Source organism: Enhydra lutris, unplaced genomic scaffold, assembly GCF_002288905.1.
Source record: "Enhydra lutris kenyoni isolate GAN:26980312 unplaced genomic scaffold, ASM228890v2 scaffoldscaffold1, whole genome shotgun sequence".
NCBI lineage: Eukaryota > Metazoa > Chordata > Mammalia > Carnivora > Mustelidae > Enhydra > Enhydra lutris.
This window is the reverse complement of record NW_019154085.1, coordinates 19,672,882-19,694,850: the sequence shown is the minus strand read 5'-3', so window position 1 is coordinate 19,694,850 and position 21,969 is coordinate 19,672,882. Positions and strand designations below refer to the sequence as shown.

At 36.3% G+C, this 21,969-nt stretch overlaps 1 protein-coding gene across 1 annotated transcript in view; it reads right to left on the bottom strand.

Moving 5' to 3' along the window:
* The window catches only part of LOC111145846 (parathyroid hormone 2 receptor), a 90,742-nt gene that overhangs the window by 40,161 nt on the left and 28,612 nt on the right, over positions 1-21,969 (bottom strand). The window contains exons 2-6 of the mRNA XM_022501120.1: positions 20,059-20,161; positions 12,857-12,967; positions 12,625-12,746; positions 3,889-3,986; positions 525-714 (exon numbers count right to left, since the gene is read on the bottom strand). Coding sequence (XP_022356828.1) covers positions 525-714; positions 3,889-3,986; positions 12,625-12,746; positions 12,857-12,967; positions 20,059-20,161 — 624 coding nt within the window. The remainder of the gene's footprint in view (positions 1-524; positions 715-3,888; positions 3,987-12,624; positions 12,747-12,856; positions 12,968-20,058; positions 20,162-21,969) is intronic.

Here is a 21,969-nt window from a genome sequence, read left to right as displayed (position 1 = left end):
CACTTAATTCCCAGATATAGTGCATCAGTGATTTAATTAACTGAATTATTGAGTGATTCTATTTACTAAGTAACACCAGCATATTTCAGAGCAGAATCAAGTACCCTGGAATCTTATATTGGAACAAGCGTGAATCTACAATAAAGTAAATGTCATGGGCTTTCAAATAACACACTTCTGGTTTTGCAAGTGGGCTTTTTACTTCTGAACATGGCAAGCCATGACAGCTAGTATGAGCCATACATCAAATGCACTCCGGTCATGTGATTTTTGAAGTTTCCATTCCAGAATGTTCTTACAGAAAGAGCTCAAGATTTTTAATAGTCTAGGATGATGAGTAATTAAGTGTAAAGATTAAGGACAGAATTGAGGTAGTAAATATCATTATAAAAATTGGTCATCTATCTTGGTTAATTCAGAGATTACATAAGCCAAAACAAGTTAATATTTAGTGGACTGTAAAATTTCACTTGTCTATAATGTTACAGGAATTAGTAATGAGAGAAAGTGGTGAAAACACTTACATATTGTGATTTGTCCACAGAAGGCATTTCTATGGAACTTTGTAGGTCATCCTGCAACAACAGGGACTGCAGCTCCTTGACTCCTATATGAGCATGGACCACTTTGTCCTTGACAAAGATGCTTACAGCTCTCAGCATGAAAGACACAAACAAGTGCATGTGGATATAGTTCCTTGTGCAATGTAATCGTCTATGGAAAGAAAATGTTCAGTATTTAGATTTGGATGAAATTAGACATAGGGAAAGAAAATACATAAACAAGTCCATACTCTCCTCCAAAAAAGAAGAAAATACAGTAAGCCTGAACTAAGACAGAAACCCATTACTATCTACTTCCAGTTGAAACAACTGGGATCAAAAACTAAAATGTAACTTTTTGAGAAATAATTTCAAATTTAACCTGATCTACTACTATGTTTATCTTGATTTTGCATAGTTAACTATTATGATATATTATACTAAAGCATTATACTAAAATATATATTACAGTAATAAATGACTAATGGAGAATCATTTTGAAAAGGGATAAACATTATTAAAAACGGAGCTTTCAGGGATGCCTGGGTAACTCAGTCGGTTAAGTGTCTACCTACTGCTCAGGTCATGATCCCAGGGTCCTAGGATGGAGTCCCACATTGGACTCCCTGCCCAGTGGGGAGTCTGCCCTCTCCCCCTGCTTATGCACTCTCAATCTCTCTCTCTCCCTCACTCTCTCTCAAATTAATAAAATCTTTTTTTTTTAATGGAGCTTTCACATTTTCAACACATACTCTATAAGAAAAACTAAAATATTTTGATAACATTACACAACTTTATGTCCTAGTAATATTAAAGAGTAAACAAACTTACTTTAACACAAAACCTTTAACAAAAAGTTTTGTGTTTATAAAAGAATCTTAGACACAAGTTAAGTCATAACATACACAGAAGAAGATACAGTATTACTAATTTCCTGTACAAAGAGCTAACTCCAAAAGAGATCTTTTCTTAAGTTTAATGGGAAAATACACTAAGAAAGGGTTGTAGAATCTAACCCACCTTTACCATTGCTTGACTGCAAGACAAGACAATACTTTCCTGTACAAAGATCACCCTATTACTACTTCTTTTCCAGGAAGGACAAAGTACACAAGTATAAGAGAGTAAGAAAAAATTTTAATCCAATAATATGTTTTTACATTTCATAATATAGTAGGGATAGGCCAACTGAGAATGAGCTAAATTTAGATATTTCAGAAATATCTTGTTTGTATGTTAGGGACACGCATGCAGGTCCATTGTACCCAGACAGTCCTCCTCATTGGTCAATTCCTTTTGGGCAGTGTGTTCACAAGTGAACAGGATTTGACCAGATAGGTTGTCACGTATCTGTGGAAATTATTGACCACAAATAGTGCCATCACAGTATACAAATGGGTATTGATTTTTAGAAGACTCAACACTATTTACTATCCTAATAAAAAAGCATTTTGTTGTGTGAAACAGAAGAGTTTCTGAAATTTTTGTGTAACATTATGCTATATAGTTTAGTAATTATATAAAAGTATCATATAGAAAGAATTTGTGAAATAGAGTGATAAATTACTATGTAAATTGAAGAATTACTACTTAGTGATTTGTATCCTCCTGAAATTTTATGTAAAAATTTTTTTCTCATAAATATTCATCTATTATTCTGAACAACCAGAGCTACATTTAGTATAATGGAATGAACTCTGGATAGGAATTAGAAGACGAGGTTCTGTTTCCAGCTGTACTACCTATGACCTTGTGACCTTGGACACTGAACTTTAGGTTCTTAGGTCTGTAAAATGGGATAATACTACCAAGCCAATTTCATGAAACTGTTTTGAGGAACCCCACCATAATTCCACAAATCTGTGTTCCCCTTCTGCTTTAAAAACTTCATGAGCTCCCTATTCTCTACCCTTACAAGATAAAATTCAAAGCCTTTGACAAAGACCTGCAAAACACAGTTTCTTCCTAGTCATTCCTATATGGCCACTCCACCCTATGCTCCAAATGTTGCATTCTCATGGGATTCTTCAATGTTCCCAGAGTCTACCCTGCTCTTTTCTGCCTCTGAGTTTTGCACATTCTGTTCCCATCATCTAGAATATACTAAATTCCTTCTCATCATTGAAATATCAGTTCACATGTCAATGTGTTCTAGGAAGTCTCCCTCTCTTATCTAGTCAGTTTTAGCCTCTTTGGTCATCTATCCTCATTCTTTTTCCCCATGCATAATTTAACACTGAAGTCTTAAAATGTTATTGCCTTAATTACTATAGCTCAAGATCTTCCATTTCTATCCAATCCTCAATCCACTGCCCCTGGTCAGGCCACCATCTTCCTTTCCTGAGTTACTCTAACAGCCTCTTCCAAATGGGCTTCCTATCATACTTCCCACCAACTCACACTCCACCTCACAAGTGACCTTTCATGTCATGCTTCTGCTTAAACTCCTTCAGTGGCTCTTCATCACTCTGAGGGTAAAGTTCAGATTTCTTCATATAACCCACAGTCTCACTACCCATCACTCATCTGCACCAAAACTCTGAATTCTCAAATATTCCATGCTTTGATCTAAACTTGGGTTTGGAATTCTGTCCCCTGGTATTCTCTTTGGGATACATCTCATTTATAGTCATGCATCTTTTGAAATTTCACTTCATACCCTTACTCTGCCTTCCCAATTACCATACACCACCTGAATCATACCATTTCTCACAGTGTATACTAATTGTTTTCTTAGTTATGTGTATCACAAACCAGGTGCAAGCATCATGAGTATACATTTCCCATACGTGTTGTACACTGCTTTATCTCCATATTGGTGCTCAAAATTTTGTACTGCTTTATACCAAATTGAATTGAATTGGGCAAAAGTTTCAGTGGATAAAAAATAAAACATAACAGAAGCAACAAATATGACTTCTTTAGATATAATATCAGATCATTTGGGGGATTATTTAAAATGAATTTCTGTCCAATGGCACCAAAATCATTTGGGAAAAATGAAGTCTTTGCAACATGAATGAAAATTTTTGCAGCTCATTCTGCTCTACCCAGCAACACTTTGCAGACAAATACACTGTAGTGCAGATCTATAGGCTTAATGGTTTCATAGTGCTTTGATGTTTTTAAAGATTTTTCTTTTAGCTTTTAAACAACAACACTAAAACCCCTGAATTTCCTCATGAAAAATAAATTTTCGAAGCCAAATAATATTATAACACTAGGCTGAATTCAAAAACTTGTGCTGGGAAAAGTATCTCGGCCAGAAATTGTGAGACCTCACGTCTTCTATGCATAGGACACAGAACCTGTCCCTTCATGGAGAGAGGGATTGGGAATCACTCACCTGAAGTAGCCAATGATGAGAATAGCCACAGCCAAGGAACCGAAGGAGACAGAATATCCAATTGTGTACATGACATAGAGGCGTTCAAAGAATTCTTGCTGAAGGGGAACAGATTTAATTAGAAAAATAACTTTTAACAAGTAGATGTGAATAAACTTAAAAATCATGCTTCTTCCTGTTTAGACAGGCAGTGTGTTAGCACATTTATATAACATAGATTGTTAATCTGGCGTTTCTTTCATTTCCTATGTTCAAGTGAGAGATTTTTTTGGTTTTTTTGTTTGTTTGTTTTTCTAATATTTTATTTATTTATTTGAGAGAATGAGAGAGAGAGGGCATGAGCAGGGGGAAGGGCACGAGAAGTAGCAGGCTCCCCACCGAGCAGGGAGCCCCCAACACAGGGCTCCATCCCAGGACCCTGAGATCATAACCTTGAGCTGAAGGCAGAGATTTAACCGAATGAGCCACCTAGGCACCCCTCAAATGAGAGTTAAAGATGTAATAATAATAACATGTGGCATTTCTTGTTTTAGTGAGGTCAAATCAAATGTTGCAATATTTACTTAGTGAATTTTTGTGCTGTCCATTTTAGTTATTTGGAATTATATACCTAATGTGATAGTTGAGGTAAACAAAACATGTGTTACAGGGCTATTCTAAGAAGAAACTAGTAAAAAACTTTCATTTTTGGAATATTATTTCTAGTTTTCCTTAAGCTTTTTACTGAGCTGTAATTTACATGAAATAAAATGTACAGATGTTAAGTGAGCACTTTGATGGGCTTTGATAAACCACGTTTGCAGCCAAAAAACCACCCACCATTCACTTCCAGGTAACTACTGTTCCAATTTCTGTCAACACAAATTGGCATCAACTGTTCATGTACTCCGTGTACTTTTTGACTATTCTTAGCCTTCTTAGAATTAGATAACATATACTTAGTATATACTCTTTTTGTCAATATACTGTGCAATAGTTCTGTATCTCAAATGTAGCGCCAGTTACAAAAGTTTACATATGTGATGAAATGACAGAACTATAACACACAAATGGCACCATGTCAGATTTCTCCCTCTGATATTTTAGTATAATTATGTTAGGATGTAACCATTGGAGAATACCAGGTGAAGGATAAATGGGGCTTTTTTTTACTATCTTTTCCAGTTCTTGTGAATTTATAATTATTTTTAAAAATTACAAAGGAATGGACCATTGATTCATGCAACAATATTGATGAATGTCAAAAACAGATGGAGTCTTAAAATTGTACTGCCTTAATTACTATACCTCAAGATGTCCCATTTCTATCCAGTCCTCAAAAGCCATTGCCTTTGGCCAGGCCACCATCTTCCTGTCCTGAGTTACTCTAACAGCCTCTTCCAAATGGGCTTCCCACCAACTCACACTCCACCTCACCAGTGACCTTCCTTGTCACTCTTCTGCTTAATATCCTTCAATGGCTCCTCATCACTCTTAGGGTAAAATTCAGATTTCTTTACATAACCCACAGGTCTCAAAACATTCACCATTCACCATTCACCATTCACCATTCACTTGAAGGCTTTGAAGACCTGCCTTGTGCTGTCCTTTAAAGTTACCCATAGACCCCTCTTCCCCAGCTTCCCTGACACCTAGCAACCATTAATCTGTTTTCTACCTCTGTAATTTTGTCATTTCATAAATGTTATAGAAATGGAATCCTCCAGTATGTAACCTTTTGATATTGGCTTTTTTCACTTACAATAATGACCTCAAGATCCATTCAAGCTGTTGTATAGGTCAAGTTTGTTCCTTTATAATGCTGAATATTATTGCATTGTATGTATGTAACCTAGGTATATCAGTATATATAAAATGTTTCCAACTTTGTAGACCACATACATTTGGGTCATATTTTTTAATAGATTCTTTCAATCTCTGTTTACTGGTATAATTAGATCATTTTTTAAATATAATATTGCTATGTTAAGGCTAAGTCCATCACTTTATTTTTTTATTTTCTGTTATTCTATTTTTCATTTCTGTTTTATTTTTCCTGCCACCCTGTGGGTTACTTGAACATTTTGCAGAATTCTATTCTGATGTCCCTTTTCAAACACTTTTGGTTGTTGTTCTAGGTATTACATTGTACAGCTTAATGTGGAGACTTTGATTACTGACTGCTTACCTTTCTTCTTTCCTAATTAAGCTATAATTAAGCATATAATTGAGCTATAATATAATTAAACAAATAATAAGCTATAAAACTCTTAAAGTCTGCTTTTGTAGTTTCTCCCACTTTTTTGATATATTCAGCTTTCATAAGTATTCAGTTCAAACTTTTGCCATGGGTCACACATATATTTTCCAACAATTTGTGAATTGTCCATGTATTTTATTTTAATTGATTTTCAATTAGTTCTTTTGTAGTCAGAAAATACACTCTGTATGATTTTAATCTTGAGATTTATTGACACTTCTTTACAGTCCAGCATATGCCCAATCTTGAAGAAACTTTGATGTGTAATTTCAAAGAATGTGAATTTTGTTGTGTTTGGTGATTGTATTCTATAAATGGCATTTTCATCAAATTGTGTGAAAGATATCCTATGGGTGTTTTTGTCTAATTGTTTTACCAATTACTGAGAGAATGGTATTTTCATAAATTCCAACATGGTGGGACCTGACCATGTCTCCCTTTTGCTTTGACAATTTTTGCTTTATGCAATATGAAGTCCCTAAAAGCATGCATATTTAGGATCATTACTTCTTGCTGGTAAATGGATTCTTTAACCATTCTGACATGGCCTTCCACCTCAGTAATACTCTGCCTTGAAGTCCACTTAGCAATACCAACCTTTCTTATGCTGAGGGTATGCACTGCATTAACTCATCCACCCTTTTAATTTTGATACATCTATTATCTTCACATTTATCTGTATTTTTATAGAGTACATTTCTTACAGACATTATATACCTAAGTCATACATTTATTACCCATTCTATCTTAAGTGATTGTTAAGTTCATTTAACACTGAGCACAATCATTGCTATGGTTGGGCTTAAAAATAATACATTGGTACTGGCATTCTAGATGTCCTATCTTTGTTCCTCTGTACCTACTTTCTTACCTTCTATTTGGGAGGTGGTGTCATCAAGCATTTCTTAGTATTTCACTTGTGTTATTTTTTAGCAATTATGCATCCTGAATTTAATCAGAGCCTCCATTTAAGTAATATTGAACTATTTCACAAACGACTTAAAACGTTTACAAATGTATATTCAGTTTTGCTCCCTAGCCTTTGCCCTTTTAGATTTTGTCTACATAGTGCTTGCTTTGGCATCACATATAATAAATTTTGCCTATGTAATTTATAAACCTTTGTGAGACTATTATGATTGCTTTAAGCAGTCAGTAGACTTTTAAATGAATTATAGATAAAGATATAGAGAAAGATAAGTACAGTAATAAATAAGGATAAGAATATAGTTTTGTTTACTGTTTTAGTCTGTCATTTTTATCCATATATACGTATATATACCCATTCTGGTCCTCTTCATTCCTTCCTACCAATCTATGTTCTCATCTGGCATATTCCTCTTTGACCTAGAGAACTTTCTTGAGTATTTCCTATACTGAAGGTATGATGAAGATGAATCCTCTCATCTATTTTCTGTCTGAAAAGTATCATTATTTTACCTTTATCTTTTTGCATATTATCACCTTAAGGATGTCATCCCATTATATTCCAGCCTCCTTTCGGCATCTTTTTTATTACTGTTCCCAATGTGCCCTTATACTTTGCCTTTAAGTTTTCTTTTTACTGTGATTTATAGCAGTTTAACTATGATGTTTCTAAGTATGATTTTATTTTATCCTGCCTTGCATTTGCTAAATTTCTGAAATATATGGGTTGATTTACTTCACCCATTTAGAAAATTCTTGGCCATTGTCTCCTCAAATATTTATTTTGTCCAATTCTCTCTAGTTACCTCTAATTTCACATTGTTAAACAATTATATGTTGTCTCACAAGTCTCAGATGCTTCCAATTTTAATTTATTTTTTTTCTCCTGATGCTTCGGTTGGAAAATTTCTATTGACTTCTCTTAAAAGGCATTAATCTTTTATCATGCTGTATCCAGTATGCTGTTGAGCAAATCAAATGAATTCTTCATTTTTGGATTGAATATTTCAATTTTAGAATTTCCATTTTGGTTTTGTTTTGTTTTGGGTTTTTTTGAAGTTTTTATTTCTTTGATTTTTCCCATCTATTTTACATTCCTTCTCACCAAATCATCTAACATATTTAAAATAGTTATTATTAAGTATTTCTAACATCTGGATCATCTGGTTTTTTCTGCTCTTATTTTTACTCCAGATTTTGGGGCCCTGCCTTGTAATTTTGTATCACACTCCCGGCCCTGTAAGTAAAAGAATGATAGAGACTGAAGTATTTGATGTCAACTGCCTGAAAAGGCAGGCCTCTTCCTCCATCAGGTTTCTTGGGTAGGGAAGCTGGATTACTCTGTTGTTAACTAAGTTGAGCTTTGTTGTAGTTTTTGTTTTATGTTTTTTGTGATCCTTTTATCCTGGTTTAGATTTTGAGCCCAGAATCAAGACTCCTTCAGCAGACCTCGAAATCTTAGCGTTAGCAGCCTCTAGTGGCCATTTTATGGATTTTAGTTCACCTGACATTTTCCAAGCCATAGACCTTTTGGTGCTCTTTGAACCATCGTCAGATTTTTGAGTTGCTAGGGATTTTACTTTGCTCTCCTGCCCTTCCCTCGCATGGTCTGTAGCAATCATGCTCCATATGTGTCTTCTGTCCCATGCCTTTGACTAACTGCTGCATTTCACTCTGAGTACTTCGCAACTCTCCCAGAATTTCTCTTACCCTACCTGTGCTGTCCCCAGCCTTTGGCACATGGCCTCCACTCCCATGGGTAAAAACTGGCTGGTTGGTGATAGTGCACTGTGAATGGGCTCACTTCCTGAGATTCTAAGCCTGTATGCCAACGCTTGTCTATTAAAAGTTGATTTAAGGGGCACTTAGGTGGCAATTGGTTAAGTGGCAGATTGTTGGTTTCAGCTGAAGTCATGATCCCAGGGTCTTGGGCTCCAGGCCCATGTCCAGGTCCAAGTCCTTCATCGAGTCTGGCTCAGCAGTCTGTTTCAGGATTCTCTCTCTCCTTTTGCACCCACCCCAAGCTCACTTGTTTTCTCTCTCTCTCCCTCTAAGATAAATAAATCTTTAAAAAAAAAAAAAAAAAAAACTGTTGGTTTAAGAGCCTGGCTCTTTTCTTTCCATCTCTTTCTATGACCTGGTTGTTCCTCTTCTGCTATAGACCCAGGGATAGATAGCAGTCATGGGTCTCTTCTCTTATAGGAAGGGCTTGCCCACTTCTAGAAATGGGATCATTTAGACTTCTTGGCATCCTCAGCTCACTGATGAAATATTACAAATTACTGATTTTGCATCTTACTTAATCTGTTCCTACTGTCACAACTTCCAGCATCCTAATTGAAAGTAAAAGATTTTGCCTTTTGTTCCTTTTTTAAAAAAATGTTTACTACATATTATTAGCAGTCAATAAAATACTAAAACATTTTATAGAAAATATTTGGGAATGCCTGGGTAGCTCAATCAGTTAAGCGTCAGTCTATTGGTTTCAGCTCAGGTCTTGATCTCAGGGTCATGAGTTCAAGCCCCACTTTGGGCTCTATGCTGGGTATGGAGGACTACTTGGAAGGAAGGAAGGAAGGAAGGAAGGAAGGAAGGAAGGAAGGAAGGAAAAAAAGAATATATTTGGATAATGTGTGAAACACAAAAGAGGGGGGAACCTCCCAAATTCCTACCAGCCAAAAAGAAACACTTCATGTATTTCTTTTTATTCTATCCCTATGCAGCATTTTCCATTGTTTTAAGCATCTACATTCCCAATTTATACATAACTTTATGACCTGATTTTTTTTTCTGTTAACTGTATAACAAAGGAAATTTCTAAGGCCACAAACTCTTTACAAAAAACATTTATGTGAGTTTATTTAAACTTCTCTGGAAGGTTCTTCACTGGAAACTTAAATTCTTTAGAATATTCACTACAAAAATTAATAGTTCAATGAACATTCTGTCCACTCAATTCCCCACACTCCAAATTCTTATACTTGACTCTTAGAAGTAATTTCATAAGATCAAAAGATATGACCGCTTTGAAGTTGTTTTAATACACATTGCTAAATTGTTTTCCAGAAGTTCATTTAACCTTTAAACATGAAATGGATTATATGGTAATTTCTGCAGTAAGCTGTTGTTTTAAATATAATTCTCTAATGAATTTAATAAACCTATGGCCTATCAGAAGAGTTCTTTCCCATCTTTTTACTAAAAGTAACTGTCTCTTAAAAGAACTTACCCAACTCAACACCTAAAGAACAAATAATCCAATCAAGAAATAGAAGACATGAATGGACATTTCTCCAAAGACCTCCAAGTGGTCAACAGACACATGAAAAAGTCCTCAACATCACTTGACATCAGGGAAATACAAATCAAAAACACAATGAGATACCACACCAGTCAAAATGACTAAAATTAACAAGTCAGGAAATGACAGATGTTGACGAGGGTGTAGAAAAGGTAAACCCTCCTACACTGTTGGGGGAATGCAAGCTGGTGCAGGCATTTTGGAAAATAGTCTGGAGGCTCCTCAAAAAGTTGAAAATAGAGCTAACCTATGACCTAGCAATTGCACTACTAGGTATTTACCCAAAAGATACAAATGTAGTGATCTGAAGGGGCACTTGTACCCCAATGTTTATAGCAGCAATGTCTACAATAGCCAAACTATGGAAGAGCCCAGATGTCCACTGACAGATGAATGGATAAAGGAGAAGTGGTACACACACACACAGAGGAATATTACTCAGCCATCAAAAAGAATGAAACCTTGACATTTGCAGTGACATAGATGGTATTAGAAGGTATTATGCTAAGCAAAATAAGTCTGTCAGAGAAAGAAAATTATATGATCTCACTGATTTGTGGAATTTAAGAAACAAGGCAGAGGATCATATAGGAAGAGAGGAAAAGATAAAACAAGATGAAACCAGAGAGGGAGACAATAAGAGACTCTTAATCCTAGGAAACAAACTGAGGGTTGCTGGAGGAGAGAGGGGTAGGGGGATGGTATAACTGGTTGATGAACACTGGGAAGGGTATGTGTTATAATGAGCACTGTGTATTATATAAGACTCAAGAATCACAGACCTGTAACCCCTCAAACAAATAATACATTCTATTTTAAAAAATAATAAAATATGAAAGCTAAAAAATAAATAAATAAATAAATAAAAGTAAGCGCCTCATTTTGTCAAGCCAACAATAAGGAAATTATTTTAGGAAGAAGACAATAGATGTTTAAAAAATCTTAGTTGTATTTCCCTCCAATAAAGATGTTTATTCTCAATGCACACCTTTTTGTTTTTAATTTATTTTTCCTCCTATAAAACTCTCATTACTGGACACCTGAGTGGTTCAGTCACTGAAGCATCTGCCTTTGGCTCAGGTCATGATCCTGGAGTCCTGGGATTGAGGCCCACACTTGAGCGGGGGGGGGGGGGGGTTCCCCTGCTCAGCAGGGAATCTGCTCCTCCCTCTGCCCCTCCCTCTACTCCTGCTCTCTCTCTCTCTCTTTCTCAAATAAATAAATTTTAAAAATCTTTTTTAAAAAAAGAAGTCCTGACTATTAGTGCAAAATCAAAGAAATCTTCAACTCACTGCTTCCCCTACTATTCTCCCTATTCCCAGCCCCCAGCAAAAAAAAAAAAAAAAAAAAAAAAAATTAGCATAAAGAAAAATGTTTAATGCTGGTACAGTTTATGTATGATAGACTGTTCTCAGGATCCCCATAAAAGCCATTTATACATCCATGTATCATATTAACTCCTAACATCATATGCATATATCATCATGCATTTTACTCACAAAGTCTGAGTGATAGGAATTTAAGCATGACTTAAAGGACCACGTATCAGCTAAAATTGACTATCTAGGGTTTCCAACGTTTTCGTATGATTGTTACATTGAAATAGCACTGATCAGGTATTTGGAGATCAGGATTCAGCTGTAGATCCTGTCATCAGTGAGCTGAGTCACTCTAACACCTAATCTCTGGTTCTGAGTTTACTCATATGTAAAATTAAGGTGTCATCTGGAAGACCTATGGGATGCCACTTGCTTCTCCTTAATTCTACAACTCTAATCTTTCATATACTAATAATATCACCTACTGGCCAATCTTACAAAATGACAAATACATCTTTAAAATACAAATCTCCTTTAGGAATACAGAGTGAAATGAGATGTAGCCATTCATAGGTAACAAAAAAGAAATCATAAATCATGTTGCTGACTACCTATCTTGATTTTGAAGTAAAATATAATGCAATATAGTATAATGTAATGTAATATAAATATAATGCACTATAACATAATACACACAAACACATATTTATAAGTATATATGCATGTATCTTAGCCAGATAACTCTAACCTAAAGAAAATACCAGAATGTTTCAGGTCCTACACCATTCCTTAACCAGATAGCTAAAAAGATTCCAATCTTGTTTTTTATCTTTTAGAACATTTGTGTTCTAGAATAAAGGGGGTTTTATATATAATAGTTGGCAATCAAGAAATGCATAAAAATATTCCATTTTCCCTGGGGGGTTCACAAATACAAAAATTATCATTACCTTTCCTATGCTGATATCTGGCTGCATAAAGCGAAGGCAGTCTGAATAATTAGCCCATGTTTTATTTAAACTGTACATAAAATCCCACGTTCCATTGGGGTTACAGTGTCGAAAAGCAACTCCTGTAAAGACATGAAGGAAAACATCGAGATTGCTCAACGCTCTTGGCTTTCACTAGGAAAAAAAAAGTATCTTTCTATTCCAAATTAATCATTTCAGAAAAATTCAATACCTTTATGATTGAAGTCATAAATATAAGGAGGGCATGGGACAGCCAGTATTTTCCCCACTGTTCCTCTGGGCCAACAAATGAGTCCATCCCATTCTGGGAAACAATTTCCCTCTAATAAAAAAAATTAAAAAACAAATAAGCAAAAATGCAATTGGAACCAGACAGTAAGTACACTCAAAATACAAAATCTCAGGTCTCTACCTGCAGCAAAATATAAAACAAATTGGTAGTTATGGAAACTAGAATGGGGTAGATATGACGCAAATGTCCTAATCTCTATCCACCTTGCCTCGTTAAAGTCCATTAATAGAAACATTTGATTTGCAGAAATTAAACATATTTTAGTGATTCCACTCTATGTGAATTATAGCAATTAATATATAAGAAACATTGGAATTCATTGTGAACAACCATAGTAAAATTCTATCACAGTTCTAGCTACATTTTTTACCCTAGATTTTTAAAAATTGCTGTTAAAAAACATATATGAAACAGATTGAGCTTCCCAGTAAGCTCCAAGATTTGAGTTTGCCTTTTTACCAATAATTCTTTTTTTTCTTTTCACCAGTAACTCTAGTAATTTGTTTGAGCCTAACCCTCATCTCAAACAAAATTCTCACAAGCTCTACTCTCCTTAAGAATCAAGTATAAAGATTTGGAGTAGGAGGTACTGAACGGACAAAATGCATCCAGAACCCGAGTAGTTCTCATAACCTCCATTGCCACATCCACGGTCAAAACTCGTCAAACCATGATATTCACACAGAAAAATCTAGAATTTGGAAACTTCAACTTTGTCTCTTTTCAGTTCTGTAACTGAACTGATATTACAATGTAACCGTAAACACAGAGAAACCAAACATTTGTGAAGTTGAACCAGGATGAATAATGTTTTGAGTTTTGCTTTTAACTACTTGAATCATTTTATAACTAGGTATTTGCATTTACATTCTGTTTTCTTTCATAGACATGAGGAAAATTTTTATTACAAAAATTTTTTCAGGGGAGCCTGCATGGCTCAGTCGTTAAGCATCTGCCTTCAGCTCAGGTCTTGATCCCAGAGTCCTGGGATCGAGCCCTGCATTGGGCTTCCTGCTATGCAGGAAGCCTGCTTCTCCCTCTCCCACTCCCCCCGCTTGTGTTCCTGCTCTCACTATGTCTCTGTGTCAAAAATTTTTTCATAAATAAAGCAAAATATTGTGTACACAGACACGCACACATGCACACCTCTACCTAGAATTGACACTTGCTTATATTTTTATCATATTTATTTCATCTATTTGCTGTGGTATTTTAAATAAATTGCAGACAGCATAACAGATCACTCTTAAATATTTTGATACCTATCTCTCAACTTTAAGGGAATTTCAAAGTGGAAATTTCTTAAAATAGCTAATGAATTCAAAATGCTGTTCTAGTTTCTTACACATAAATTGAAGAAATTTCTCATTGAAAGGTAAATCTGGTCTTCCTGGTTCCATTCTTGCTCTCCTTTCATTCATTCACACAATAAGCCAAAATCCTCCAAAGGCTTCCCATCTCACTCCCAGCAAAAGCCAAGTCTACAAAATCTGAAAGCCCTTCAAGATCCTCTTTCCCCCATACTTCTCTCCCTGACCTGGTTCTGCTAAGGTCCTCCTAGCTCTCCCTTCACTTCAGTCCATTCACCAGATGGCCTTAAGGTTTATTCCCGTTCACCCTACAGACTTTTACTCACAGGTCACTTCTAAGTAAACTTTCCCCATTTATAGTTACCTTCAAAACTTGCCTTATCCCCTTTCCTTCTATACTTTTTACCTGAGCTCTCATCACCTTCCTATAGGAACTGTTATTTTATTATGGTTTCTTAAACCACAGGAACCCTGAAGGTGGGGAATTTTGTCTGTTTTGTACCCAGTCCTAGGCAAGCGCTTAACAAATATTCAGTCAGAGTCAACACTGTGTGTTCTTCAGGACTGCTCTCCATTAGTTGTGTATTGAACTTCCAAGAAGAGAGCATATCCTCCATTTAAAAATGAGATTACTTTTAATGCGTGTTGTATTCATGTTTCTATTGCTACCATAACAAATTACCACAAATGTAATGGCTTCAAATAACCCAAACTTATTATCTCACAATTTCTTTAAGTCATAAGTCCAGTGAGTTCAGCTAGGACTGAGTTTCCCATTTCCTTGAGGGTGATCAACTTCTAGAAACCACTTATATTCCTTGGTTTATGACTCCTTTCCTCCATCATCAAAGTCAGCAAGGCAAGCTGACACTTCTCATCATGTCTCTCTTCCACTCTCCTTTTCCCCTCCTGATTCATCCACCACACACACCACATTGGACCCATCCAGATAATCCAGGATAATCTCCCTACTTTAAGGCCCATAACTATAATCCCAGCTGCAATGTCCTTGCACCATTTAACATAGCATATACACAGGCATAACACCAGGTATTGGGGTATGGACATTTTGGGGGACCCTTATTCTGCTACCATTATAGCTCCCTCAATTTTTTAGTTACCAATTACACTATGGTAGCTGAGTAATTTTCTTCTAGCTGATGTTCATGATGTCAAGTTGTTTGTTCAGTTTTGAATCGTCATGCAAACCCTGATCTGTACAGAAAAGAATTCAGCATAAACCTGAAATTAATTTCTTACTGTCCTCCATATCACATGGAAACAAATAACATGATTTGCTTTGGGGATTGCTGAAGCAATAAGAAAAAGGAAACGTCTTCCCTCACTCACACTGTTCTTATAGAAGAGAGCATTTTCTTGGAAACAGCCTCACTTTGCCCACACAATAAAAGCCTGTGCTTCACATATCACAAGCAACCCAGGAACCCATTATATTGGCTCTTGCTTCTGGAGCATGGCTTCTCCAGCTTCTTTCCGCCATTATCTGTGTTTTGTTTTTCTTTCTTGTTCAAACAGAGTGCAATGAATCAACCCCTTCCACCAACCTTACCTTAGACATTCTTCTGTATCTTGCTACCATTCCATATGGCTTCCATATGACATTCACTTTGTCTTTAACAAGACATGCATCCTCATTGACCTGTACTTGTTCAATCTTTTACCAGAGACCTATTGTACAATCTACCAAAATTGGACCTGGACACACATTCTTGAGTTCCAAAAACTAGCTGTCCCTCTAAAATGTATGCTGCAGGGGTGCCTGGGCTGACTCAGTCAGTTGGCACCCAACTGACTCAGGTCATGACCTCAGGGTTGTGAAATCAAGCCCAGTGTAGGGCTCTGCACTGAGCACAGAGCCAGCTTGGAAATCTCTATCTCCCTCTTCCTCTGTCCCTCCCCACTACTTGCATTCTCTCTCTCTCTCTCTAAAACAGGTACGTAGACACATAAAATGCATGCGGCAATATCCTGATACTTTCTGGCAAGAGTTAGCTAACATGATGGAATAAGGTCTTCATACAAGTTTAAAACCCAATGACCATTTATTTTATAATTATGTAGTTTTAAACTACTATGGAGATAAATCTGCTGATATTTTCCTCATGCTCTAAAGGGGATAATTTTCTAGTTCCCTACAAGATACCCCACACACATACACACACACTCCCCAAAATTCAGAAAACCAACATTCTTCAAAAATAATGTTTCTGTAGATTATGTTCATCTCTCTGGTGGCTCTTTGACAAACGGTATAATAAATACCCACAAACGTTGAAAGGATTGAGGAAGCCATGGCCTCACACAGCTAATACAGAGATCTTAATTAACATCTACTCTTTGATCATCATTTCACATCCTATGTGAGTAAATACTTTCACCAGTTACCAAGAAACTAACTAATTGCCTGATGATTCACCAATCTCTCTTTATAAATTAACACCATTAATTATATTCCCTGTCATCTTTTGTGTATGCCAGGACAAACTACTTATTAGTGATGCTTGTCAAACCATGATCTTTACACAGAACAGTCTAAAATTTGGAAACTCCAACTTTGTCTCTTTTCAATTCTATAGTTACCCATAATACAGTGTAACCATACATTTGTGAAGTCACACTGGGATCAACAATATTTGGGGTTTTGTTTTTAACTACTTGAATCATTTGATAGCTAGGTATTTGCATTTATACTTCCTCCACTTTCATAGACATGAGGAAAAATGGTATTTTCTTTTTATTACAATTTTTTTCATAAATAAGTCAGAGAATATTTTATATATATAGCACCTGGAATTGACACTTGATAATATTTTGCCATATTTATTTCATCTAATTTATTTTATGAAGACACAAAGGGTCTGAGAAGGTCCTATATTTATCTAATTAGTGTTCCAGATGGAAAGACTAGGAAAATGGGAGAGAACAAAGTTTCAAAGACAAAATAGCAAACCATTCCCATGAATGACTGAAAGACATAGATCCTCAGACTTCAGAAATTAAATGAATCCATACCTAGATGCAGACGAAAGCTGCAGAACATCAAATATGAAGAAAAACTCTTAAAAGGAGCCAGAAAGAAAAAAAACTAATCATCAACAAAGACTGAAAACTGATTTGTCACCAATAACAACAGAAGCTACAGTAAAATGAAATAATATTCAGGCACTAAAAATAAATAATTCTCAACCAAGAATCATATGTCCAGAAAAAGTATCTTTGACAATTGAGACTGAAATAAACACCTTTTCAGACAAACACTGAGAGCGTTCACTGCAAGCAAGTTCACAAAAAGATATATTTCATCTTGAAGAAAAATTGTAATATATAAGATAAAACTATATGACTTTATTAATATAAAATTATATGACATAGCATATAATTTGGAAGTAATTAAAGTATTTCAAATTGCTTTTGATTATTCAAGAGGAAGAAGTTATAAACTTTAAATGTTCTTAAATTAAGTATTTGGAGATTAGAATGAAGTAGATCAAACCAGATATTTCATTATAGGGCATAGCTTTTTTTTTTTTTTTTTTAGAGAGGGAGAGGTGGGGGCAGGGGCAGTGGGTAAGTGAGAGAGAAAATTTTAAGCAGGCTCCACATCCAGTGCAGAGCTCAATCTCACAACCCTGAGATCATGAACTAAGCTGAAATCAAAAGTCTGAGGCTTAACTAATGGAGCTACCCAAACATCCCCAGGGCATAGCTTTTATTTTTATTTTTTATTTAAATTCAATTTAGCTAACATATACTGCATTATTAGTTTCAGGGGTAGAATTTAGTGATTCATCAGTTGCATATAACACCCAGTGCTTATTACATCAAGTTCCCTTTTTTTTTTTAAAGATTTTATTTATTTGTCAGAGAGAGAGGGGAGAGAGTGAGCACAGGCAGACAGAACGGCAGACAGAGGCAGAGGGAGAAGCAGGCTCCCCGCCGAGCAAGGAGCCCAATGTGGGACTCGATCCCAGGACGCTGGGATCATGACCTGAGCCGAAGGCAGCTGCTTAACTAACTGAGCCACCCAGGCGTCCCTCAAGTACCCTTTTTAATGTCCATCATCCAATTACCTCATCCTCACACTGACCTCCCCTCCAGCAACCTTCAGTTTATTTCCTAGAGTTAAGAGTCCCTTATGGTTTGCCTCTTCCACAGATTTCATCTCATTTTATTTTTCCTTCTCTTCCCCTATGTTCATCTGTTTTGTTTCTTAAATTCCACATATGAGCAAAATCATATGGTATTTGTCTTTCTATGACTTATTTCTCTTAGTATAATACTTTCTGGTTCCATCCATGTCACAGCAAATGGCAAGATTTCGTTCTTTTTGATGGCTGCATAATATTTCATTATATAAATATATACATACATCTTCTTTATCCATTCATCTGTCGATGAAAATTTGGGCTCTTCCCATAGCTTGACCATTGTGGACACTGTTGCCATAAACACTGGGGTGCAGGTGCCCCTTCAGATCACTATGTTTGTATCCTTTAGATAAATACCTAGTAGCGCAATTGCTGGATCATAGGGTATCTCTATTTTTAACATCTCCATACTGTTTTCCAGAGTGGTTGTATCAGATTTCATTCCCACCAACAGTGAAGGGGGTTCCCCTTTCTCCACATTCTCACCAACATCTGTTGTTTCCTGACTTGTGAATTTTAGTACAGCATAGCTTTAGAGACATCTGCTATATTCAGATTGTTGAGAATTTAGGGAAGCTCAGTAAATAGCACCTCCCTTTAAAAAAAAAATTCCTAAATTATACTCAACTATCAAGGCAAGGCATTTTCCCATATAAAACATTATAATTTACCTATTACTCCAAAGATTCCAATAAATAATTTTTCTCAATGGTCCCAATAAGAACTATGAGTCATCACCAGGCCCTGAGGAGAATAAGCCACAGGTTCCTGTGCAGTTATAACAGCAGAGTAACCCCAAGAGTACAAAAGCCACCCCAAGCTCACCTGTAGTATTGTTTTGCTTTTCTAGATCCCCACTTGAATGTGGAACTAGTTGAGAAAAAACACAGAAAGTCGGGCATATGGAAATTAAATAATCATTTTACTAAAAAGAAAAAATGTTTTGAGAACAGGGCCTCGGTACATATAAAAGGGCTGCTTATTTGTTCTTCTAATATTTATATATACTACCAAACTGCAAGCAAGACACACACGAACAGAGCCTGTCCCTCCAAGCTTACTACCTGGTTGAGGGCGAACCAGGATGCACGCTGTCTGCAAGCAAAGGGATCCAAAAAGAGGCCTGAGAAAGAGACTGACATGCACGTGCCCAGCTGCTATTCTGAAACTCTAAAGTCAGGCAAGTCATTTTGTCCACAGGGAGGGAAGAGCTTGTGGCTAAAGAAATGAAAAGAGGGCGCCGGGGTGGCTCAGTGGGTTAAAAGCTCTGCCTTTGGCTCAGGTCATGAACCCAGGGTTCTGGGATTGAGGCCCACATCGGGCTCTCTGCTCAGTGGGGAGCCTGCTTCCTCCTCTCTCTCTGCCTGCCTCTCTGCCTACTTGTGGTCTCTGTCTGTCAAATAAATAAATAAAATCTTTAAAAAGATAAAAAATTAAATTAAATTAAAATTAATTAATTAATTAATTTAATTAAAAATTTTTTAAAAAGAAATGAAAAGAGCATGGTTCTGCTACATGATCCTTCACATGGAAACATGGAATGAGTGATGAGGAATACCCAACCGCTACTTAAAAGGGGAATTTGAGTCTTTTTGAGGACTGGGGTCAGGACACAAGACGACATAATTTTTAGCACCTTTACCTCCTTCCTGAAGCTGAGCTGTGATGTTGAGCTCACACTGTACTTTAGCTTTCAGCACAAGGACAATCTGCTCCTCTATCGTAATAGTGCCATCGGAATCCAGCTGGGGAAATAAAAAAAATACAAACAGAAAAACATTCCGATTACCTCTTTTTTAAACCATGATATAATATTTCATTATCTACCTTCTAATACTGTTGAAAATTAAAGTTTTGATATCCTGCTTCTGGAATAGTCTTTTATCTGAGTCAAACTTTCTACGAGGTACCTTTCATTCCCACCCTGGAACATGCACCTAACATACAAGTGAATAATGAATTCTAATTGAATGAGTTCACCTAGGTTTGGCTTTAATACCACCAGCAATGGAGAAGAAATTCTACTTTGGAAAAACCTTCATTTCAATGAAATACATTTTATCTTAACTATGACAAAACATTCATAAATGTTTGTTCAAAGTATGGTGCTTGGACAGCCTGAATCTGAGGCACATATAAAGTGTAGATCCTTAAGCTAATTAAGGCTCAGATTAAGATCAGATTTAGTGAATCAGAATTTATTTCTGGAAGTGGCAACTAGTAATCCCCATGTTTCACAGGAACCCTTTATGGTTCTGGCACCAACTTTAACAAGTTTGAAAACCAGCATATGTGAAGGTACAGGATAATGGTAAAGATCATTATATTAGTCAAGCTTCAATCAGAGAAGCAGAACTATTAAGAGATTAAGATAAATTACAAAGAAATACAGGTAGAGATAGAGATAGAAAAAGTATTTGTGGGGCGCCTGGGTGGCTCAGTGGGTTAAGCCACTGCCTTCGGCTCAGGTCATGATCCCAGGTCCTGGGTTCAAGCCCCACATCAGGCTTTCTGCTCAGCAGGGAGCCTGCTTCCTCCTCTCTCTCTGCCTGCCTCTCTGCCTACTTGTGATTTCTCTCTGTCAAATAAATAAATAAAATCTTTAAAAAAAAAAAAAAGTATTTGTTACAGGGATGTGACAATTTGACTAAAGTATTGTGGAAGTTAGTTAAACATCTCCAGAGGCTTTTTTTTTTTTTATCTGATGCAGGAGCTAGAAATCTGCAGGTCGGGAAATCAAAAAGAGAAGATAAATGTAAAAGAGAGGGAGAATAAGAACAAACTGGAACCATGAGCATGAGCTAGAAACCGTAAGAACACACTAAAATACATGTGAATTCTTGTCGCCGCCAACCTTCATGTTGCTGGTGTCCTGAAGAAGATGGCATTCTTTATCATGGACCTAAACACACACTTAACCCAAGAATCAGAGAATTTAAAGGAGGACCCAGGAAAAGATGAAACAGCTGCAGGCCTGGCTACTGTCCCTCCCCAGTGAGATGAGCCCAAATATAAGCAACAATGTATGTGAGATATGAAAGTACCTGCTTGACCATCTGAGTATAAAAAAACAAAATGGCTGCTGCTTCACTTCTGCCCACCAGTGCTCATGAAAAAATGTCTTGTGTGTCACCCTAACCAGAAACATAAAGGTAATGGGAATTCTGGGGTATACATTTTAACATAACCAAACTGACATATTACAAAGTCATCAAAATCCACCTCTGCCGACTTGGCACCCATACACATCTCTTCAAGCCACACTGAACTTCCAGAAAACTCAGTAACAAAGTCATGCTTCATGGTACAATCCACTTGGTACAAAGCGTGATTCCAAAAGAAAAGAATTTTAAGTAGAAAAAGTCTGTATTCATCATCTCTAGCTATGTAACAAATTTACCCAAAACTCTTTGGCTTCAAACAACAAACATTAATTATCTCACAATTGAGAGAGGCTTAGCTGGGTGGTTCTGGGCTCAGTCTCTTAAGAGATTTCAGTTAAGAGAGGAATCAAGATGGCGGAGAAGTAGCAGGCTGAGACTACTTCAGGTAG